Source organism: Dipteris shenzhenensis, chromosome 11 (assembly GCF_047967505.1).
Source record: "Dipteris shenzhenensis isolate YYH24624 ecotype China chromosome 11, Dip_SZ_1.0, whole genome shotgun sequence".
NCBI lineage: Eukaryota > Viridiplantae > Streptophyta > Polypodiopsida > Gleicheniales > Dipteridaceae > Dipteris > Dipteris shenzhenensis.
In genome coordinates this window covers 852,009-860,309 of record NC_141606.1, presented here as the reverse complement: position 1 = coordinate 860,309, position 8,301 = coordinate 852,009, and the positions used below count along the sequence as shown (strand labels likewise).

The 8,301-nt window shown below is 46.3% G+C and overlaps 1 protein-coding gene across 1 annotated transcript; it reads left to right on the top strand.

The window, feature by feature from the left end:
- Window positions 1-4,265: 4,265 nt before the first annotated feature.
- LOC147896455 (uncharacterized) lies at window positions 4,266-5,630 on the top strand. Its single transcript, XM_087381844.1, has 2 exons — window positions 4,266-5,113; window positions 5,241-5,630. Exons 1-2 carry the CDS (start codon window positions 4,621-4,623, stop codon window positions 5,282-5,284), a joined length of 537 nt encoding a protein of 178 aa, XP_087237970.1. The 5' UTR covers window positions 4,266-4,620; the 3' UTR covers window positions 5,285-5,630.
- The last annotated feature ends 2,671 nt before the right edge of the window (window positions 5,631-8,301 follow it).

Here is an 8,301-nt window from a genome sequence, read left to right as displayed (position 1 = left end):
TCCTCTACTAGGTCGGGTAAGCCTTTCCATCCAGCATCCTCCTATCGATGAGGATAGTCAGCTGGAATATACAATCCCTCTTATTCTCTTGGTCGAACAGGAGGTAGCAGATGCCTATTCATGCATGTATTGATAGATTCTATGTAGATGATTGGGCACTTGACAGAGGTGGATCGGTATGCATTGTTGTTGGGGTTTCCACTTCAAATTACTTTCCTGTTGTGCTGGCTATCTCAGAGCCTCACTTGAGAGGCCGATTTGCCAACATCAGGATTCCAGATGCCTTGTACATAGAGGAGGACCTTACAGAGGCAGCCTTGCAGATATGGGTTTCTCATGTCCTGGGTGGGTAGCCATTGCCATCACAGGTAGTTGCTACCCTTTCTGGTATTAGCAACTTCTACCTCTCAGTTGCTCATACCAGGAGATGAGATATTCTCAGACATGAGATTGGTGTTCACCAGTAGTTGGCAGCTTTGTAGAGGGAAGAGCAGAAACGACCTTCAGATGCTTGGATTCAGGAGCGCCTTGCTGCAGCAAGGGCTCATCAGTAGGTATAGCTTGCTTGGTTAGAGAGCAGAGTATGCCTTTCATGCATGGGAGTCCTCCTGGATTCAGATGGGTGGTAGAGTCAATAAACATTTTTCTCTACTCTTGGCCCTAGACATAGTAGAGAGAGTGTGTCCCAACTTATTGACTCACATGGGGTTTTACAGACAGATCCTTATGATGTCTTGCGCATAGCTTCATATTTTTATGCCACCCTTCTTACTGCTAATCCTAAGACGTGGGATAGAGAGGATGCTAGACAGGTTAGTTGGCAGAGCATCCCTTTGTTGGTGAAACCGGATATGCATGTTTTGCTTGATGCACCTTTCATCAACACAAAGTTCAGGACTCCACTTTCAGCCCTTCACAAGGGCAAGTGCCCAGTTTCGGATGGCCTTACCCCCTCTTTTTTCATTGCATTCTGGGATATGATTGGAGACTACATCATTTCAGCCCTGCAGGGAATTTGGGACTCTGGTGAGATGCCTAGGTCACTTACATAAGGTCTCATCCACCTTATCCCAAAAGGAGGTTGCAGAAATCTAGTGTCCCAGTGGAGGCCTATCACACTTCTGGGGACTTGTTACAAGATTCTAGCCAAGGCAATCAGCCTCCGATTGCAGGCCCTTCTCCCAGATCTTATTCACGACACCCAGACGGGATTTGTGCATGGCAGAAGCATTTTTTATAGCATTTTCTCTTTCTGGGAAGCCTCAGAGTGGAGGGCCATGCAGAGCGGCCAGAATCTAGCCATTTTACTTTTGGATTTTGAGAAAGCTTATGACAGAGTAGATTGGGGTTTTTTGGAAGGCACCCTTCTACATTTTAGCTTTACTGATGCTTGGATCAGAGGTGTTTCATCTTTGTACAGATCAGCCCATAGCCAGGTACTTATTGGTGGGGTAAGGGGTGAGAGATTTCAGATTTCTAGATCAGTCCGTCAGGGATGCCCCCTTACTCCTTTCCTTTTTTTGTTCGTGGTCGAAGCTATGAGTATCTATGTTAGATCTCAAGCTGACATCTTTGGGCTGAGACTTCCCATTAGAAGGGAACAGGAGTTACTTGACAGTGAGTTGGCAGATGACACAGCAGTTTACTTGGATGCCACTCCACAGACGCTCACTTCTTTCAGAACAGCATTGGATTTATTTTGCTTGGCGGTGGGGGTGCAGATAAATTGGCATAAATCCAATGGCTTTTGGATTAGTGATGAGGACACTCCAGTTTGGGGGCTTGACATAGAATTCACTTAGGTTCAGAGGGGTGTGCCTGTCAGGTATTTGGGCTGCCAGGTTGGCTTGGATATTTTTTCCATGCAGCAGTTTGCTCCTGTGTTGGAGAGCATTAGGAGGAAAGCTCCTTTTTTGGAGCTTAGCCAAGCTGGTTGGATCTTGCCTGTAGAGTTGTGGTGGTCAACCAGGTCCTCTTGGCCATGGCCTGGTTTGTTTATTCTTGCTAGGCTGTTCTAGGGACTGCATCACTCAGCTCAAGAGACCAATCAAAAATTTTCTTTGGAGTGGGCTTGATGGCACAGCAGATACCTGAGCCAGGGTGGCTTGGGAGACCCTCATCCTCCCTACACAAGAAGGGGGTCTCAATATTATTGATCCAGATTTATAGTGCAGAGCTTTACTATGCAAGATGGTGGTACGGGGACTTATACCAGGGCAGGAATCGTGGAAGGCCTTTCTTATTAGCAACATACAGAGGTGCACACCTTCTTCAGGAGGAGACTGGATGAGCAATATTAGGTGGATCTTCACCACAACACACCTCAAATCACCTTCGTCCCCTCTCATGGTTGCCATTCTAAAAGCATGGGCTAGTTTCAAGAGCACTCTTCGGAGGATTCCTCCTTCCTCTCGTGGAGAGATTGATAGGCAACCCATCATGTGGAATGACAGTCAGACCACTTGGTGCCTCACTCTTGAAAGCATGGGCTAGTTTCAAGAGCACTCTTCGGAGGATTCCTCCTTCCTCTCGTGGAGAGATTGATAGGCAACCCATCATGCGGAATGACAATATTTTAGATGATCATGGCAGACCACTTGGTGCCTCACTCTACATGCAGTGGTCCAACTGGGAGAGGGGACCTGCATCATCTTTGGGGTCTTGGAAAGCTTTCCGCAGGCTTCCAGAGGAGACCAAGTCTCAGTTGATAGGACATCTTAGAGGGAGTGCAGGGAGGATCTTGCAGATTGAGGCAGCCCTTCCAGAGGATTGGGTAGACACAGATGATATGCCACTCACTTGCTCCACTTGGGCAGGTACTTTTACGAGAGGCAGTGTTCCGCTTCAGGTTTTGGCCTTTCGAGATGCACAAGAGGATGCTTTAGCTTTTAGTGTGCAGGATGGTGGCAAATTGCTCAGATCCACAGAGGACATGTTGCTTGAGTCTACTTTTTAGCCTATCAGGGTTGTAGGTCTTTTGGTGCAAGAATCTGATTCAGAGTGGTTCCTCGACCCAGACCCCTGGCTACGGTCTTGGAGGCTTTGGCTCTATGGGGGAGTTCCCATTAGGTATTTGCAGTGGGACCCTAGAGAATGGGAGTGGATTGACGCAGGGCATCAAGAGAATACACGATCAGTAATGCCAGGAGATTTCACCTCAGTAGTAGAGGTTGGAGACCTTCCAGAGTTCCTGATTGGGAGACATTTGATATCACTGCGGATCTGCAGAGGTGCTTCTGGAGGAGACTCTGGAAATCCCACAGGAATAGAAAGATCGCTCTCTCCTTTTGGCTTTCTATCCATGGTGGGATTGCAGTGAACCTTTGGAGATCCAGGTTCGGAGCCGGCCCTACTTGCCCTCGTTGCCTCTCTGCTTCGGAGACTATTCAACATTGTTTATGGGATTGCAGATGGGGGTAGCCAGGATTTTTAGTCACTTTGCCCACTCCCCATTCTTTATGACATGGGGCTCAGTGGCTCGGCTTTCTCTTATAGGGCCTCAGGTATTCTATGAGAGACTTAACTCCTCTCGAGCCATTTTGGTTCGACGTCATCAGATTGAGTCCTGTTTGTTGGATGTGGTACCACACCTTCGTTTTACAGATGTACATGCCTCTGTGGATACTTCTTGGGAGATTTTAGCGAGCATAGCATCCTGGCATATCTGGAGAGCCAGATGCACAGAGGCTATGAAGGGTACTCAGGTTCATCCCTCGCACACTTTGGCTAGTATCTGGACAGGTATCTGGACAGGCACCGTACATACTTTGATGGCCGTATGGATGAGTATGCAGGGAGACTCCCGTGCAGCCTACTTTGAGGGGGTTTTATTTATCCTCATGATTTCATGATGTATTTCACTTTGAGCTTACTCTTGTGGGTTTTTCCTCCTACTTAATAGAAGTCTATTTCTGAAAAAAAAGATGAGGCCACTAAAACAAGCACAATCGAGAAGACCGCACATCACTCTTCATCCTACCATTACCCTCTTCCAACTAAATCAGTGGAGAATCTGCCCTGCGGACCACCAACCCTACACACCATAATCTCCAGAACTAGCATCAACCTAAACCAATCAGAAATTTCACACTAAATAATCCAAAATTATCGAATTAGAAATTTGCACAACCGAGCTTTTTCACCCTCAAAGTAAATGCTTACGGGAGGCGTAAGTCGACGCGAAAGAAGGGGAGTTAAACTTTGCTTTAATCTCACGTTAAGGAAGAGCGAATCAAATCGATGTTTGATTCTTTGGTCAAACTTGGAGTTGTGTTGGTAAACTGTGGCTCTCGAATCTCGCTCGTTCATGTTTCTCTAGCAGCCTTTGAAGCTCGCGTCTTCGTTTCTCTGGGCATTTGTGCTGTAGCTTTGAAGTTCTTGCTGCCTTCTTTCACTATTTGGGTCTTTCCAGCAGGCCCTAGATGCTCCCTGCTTCCGCTGAGATGACTGTGTGACATCTAACAAATCTGTGACGACTCGTAGAGATTTGGTCACTCATCCTCGAAGAGTACCTCGTGACGAGTCCCTTGGACTGCAAGGAAATTCGTGTGTCACTCTCTAGAAAGCTATTGCTGCTCTGTGCTCCCATTGCACTCGGGAAGAAAGAGGATTGAAGCGAGAATGCGAGGTGAGGTCGACAGTAACGAGACAGCACACCTCTACTCTGAAGCAGCCTTTAGGGTTGGCTTCTGCAGACTTCTGTGGATCTATAGCTTCACAGCTGGTCTAGGTGCTCTCTGTTTCAACATATTCCTGGCAATCCGGATGATAATAATGTGGAAGGTCGCCGTGTATTCCCACGCCATCTCAACGTTGAACTTGTCTGTTCTGGTCGGGACGGACATTGGAGTGCTGGCCATTTTCATATCGTTGGTTTTTTCGGTTCCTCGGATGATTATGACATGGATTACAGCACTCGTCTTTGAACTGATTTTCGACAGGAGACTGCGCACTCGGGCGGAAGCGGTGGAAAACGGAAAAAAGCTTGCCCGGGAGATTTCCATAAGCACTCTAGGAAACGCACTAAAGCGGGGTGAAATTGCAGCTTTAGTGGCTGCACTGGCTACCCTTGTAGGATTAACCCTGTTGAGGTCTCATGTCAGCGAATGGACAGGTATCTCTATATTTCCAGGGTGAGCTTGCTTTGGTTCTGAAATCCCTCTAGCTGTAGAATTAGGCTCTCCATCATTTTGGGCGCTCCGCATTGCGCATAGTTCAACAGATCTGTATGTCAATGCCAGGATATGTGCTTCTGCTTGGGCTATGTAATTGGAAAAGGGGTTGATCAAATTTTTGGCTCCCCATAAATGGACAGTTTGCGATTCAAAGGCTAGATCAAGCAGGCACCAAATCGGTGGTGATCTGTGGGTTTATGCTTTGTGTCATAAGCAGCACACAGATCAAACAGGCTGTGTATAGTGCAGTTGTTGCTACGAGATGGGCAACTGTAACACATATACATTGCAAGAGATACTTGCAGCAGAGGTACTCCTACAACTCTCATATAAAGAAAGGCTTATCATAGCTTAGTTTAATTTGGTTTGCTGATGTATTGTCCGGGTCACGTACGATTATAAGGAAATTTCACTTTCCTTGAGTGGAAAAATTGAATCATAAACCCAATCTCTCTCTCTCCCTCTCATGATACAATTTGATGCTTTTTTTAATACAATCTCATTGGTTTTTTACGTCAAATAGTCGAAGGTGAGAGTTCACGGTCAACATCATGTGATCATATGTGCATAGCACCATCATGTGATTATATGTGCATAGCACCAATCCAATATAATACTATAAAGGAAAGGGTTAGATGTCCTAACCCTAAATAGATTTGTATATATTCTATATTTTCAACTAAATCTAGTGTATAGTTAGTCATTTGTGGTGTGCTCTCTGGTTGTGTTCTCTCTCCTCATCTCCACTCTTCTTCTCTCCACTCTAGTGTATAGTTAGTCATTTGTGGTGTGCTCTCTAGTTGTGTTCTCTCTCCTCATCTCCACTCTTCTTCTCTCCCCTCTTTATATTTTGTCATGGTATCAGAGCCCTATCTAAGCATGGTTCTGCCTTCCACTGAGGCACCATCCTTGTGAGAGAGATCGAGAGATCGAGAGTTCTTGAGTGTTCTCTTCCGTTGAGAGAACTTTTGCTTTATTGAGGGAGAGAATTTTTGTCACTTGAGAGATAAATTTTACGTCCATCCATTTCATGAGAGATTCATGAGTTATTTCTATCGAGTGTTCATTCAGATTTGAGAGCTTTCTTTGAGAGATTTTTGCTGAGAGGAAGAAGAGATTTTCGGTTCATTGACAACTTTCCGTCATTTGCTTTCTTGAAGATTCTCTGAGAGAGATTTCTATACTGTGACAAGAGAGAGAGTCTTTAGAAAAAGAGTCTCCAAAGAGACCTTTCTATTCGTGAGAGACTACCTAATCCTCACGACCGGCAGCCCCTCTAAGCTAGTATACGACTGGGCCTACACGGCAACAATTCACAGTAAATATCTACTACAACCATCTGTGAAGCTGCACCTCCAGCAACCAACCTCAAATGCGGTGCTCCCGCACTCTACGAAGAATGGCTTCTTCACATAGCCAAGCTTCTCGACTCCTGTGAACTGCACAATCTACAGCAACATGCTTTGTCTCCATTGCTGTCACGTATCCTCTTGAGGTTGCCCGCAAGCAGATCAACTTGAGCGTCCTCCTGTGGGGTACTGTAAGTATCGGTGGTGCCATAGCCTATAACAATGTGCCCCAGGCTTTTGTAGGCATTATCCAACACGAGGGCTTCTGGGTCTCTATCGAGGCTTCGTGATTGAAGCTCTGCATCTCGTGCCCATGACGGCTCTCTCCTTCCCTCGTGTATGAGTTCGCCAAGCACGCCCTCGTTGTCGAGCATCAAGAACACAGGGATGAGGTCAAGGGATGGTATAGCAGCGCCTAAGAGATGCAGCGACCTGCTCCCGGCACCCGACGCTCCAAAAGCCAATGCTCAAGCGACCTACTCCAACCGACTCTCCAACTAGGCCGCCTGGACCTCCTGCACGCAACTCTTGGATGCCACACATTCAAAGGACCTTCATTAGCAAACGGCCTTTGATGGCCTAGCCTCACGACCCTCTCCGACGACGGCTTCTGCAAGCTCCATACAAACAAGCCGACTGACAGTGCTTCACGCTCTATAATAGAGTAGCGCTCCACGCTCCATAGCAAAATAGCGAGCCTTCTATTGCACCTCCAATAACGGCTCGACTAGCCGAGTGCCATAGCTTATACGGCAATCCCGTCGATGGAATCTTAAGATTTTGTCATAATCTCAGGAGATTTCGGAGCATTCCATGAGGGCCAAGTGTGGTCCTCCCTTGCAACATGTGGCAGTCCTGAAGATAAGGGGTTTGGGATCAAAATTAACCAAGTTATGGTCAGGTGAAGATAGGGTTGGTCAAGTCAACCCTCGATCAAGTTAATCCAAGGCTGGATTACACAAGAAGGGTGGTCAAATTTCACACGTGGCACCATAGATTTGTGACATGTGGCATCTTATCCTCATCTGCAACATCAGTTGCCACGTCGTTTAGCTCTCGGTCAAGTTAACCCATGGTTGGGTTATCACATGGCATTGCCCCCTTGCAAGCACACACAGTGCTCTGGCACACCTCTTGCTAAGCACAGTGCCATGTCATCCACTACATATGACTCACAGTGCCACATCATCACTGTGCATTTTCACTCTTTTTTGCCCCTCCACCCAGATCAAGTGGTATCTCTTGATCCAGGAGAAATTTGAGGGTGCTACAAAAAGGTGAAACAATCAATTTTTCATGCTCTATGTGCTCATCACATCATCGCACATTTTGGCACAAGTATCACTCACTTTTGAGCCTCGCTGACAAATCCACTTCCTACATGCACATGAGCCTCTACATTGACGCATCTGACCCAGCACATGAAAAGAACCAAAGAAAAGAAATTATTTGCTGTTATTTCATCGATCGACGGTTGGTATAGATCTAGATCAGAGTAGACTAGATCGCCATAGAGGGGACGCTTTGAATTTTCCCAAGTTGTTAATCTAAGCCATGCCCAAAATTCTCGACTAGTTCTTACTCGGAGTCAGTCCTATGCTCACATATGGTTTCACATCATCACATTATCTGAAACCTGACGTTCATCAGTTTAATGAGCAAACTTCAAAGTGTTCAGAGGCATTGCCGATTGTTCAGTGGGCAGATAGCACATGACTTGATTTCACACACACATGCCATCATTGCAAAGCCTATTTGGTATTTCACATCATTGTGCA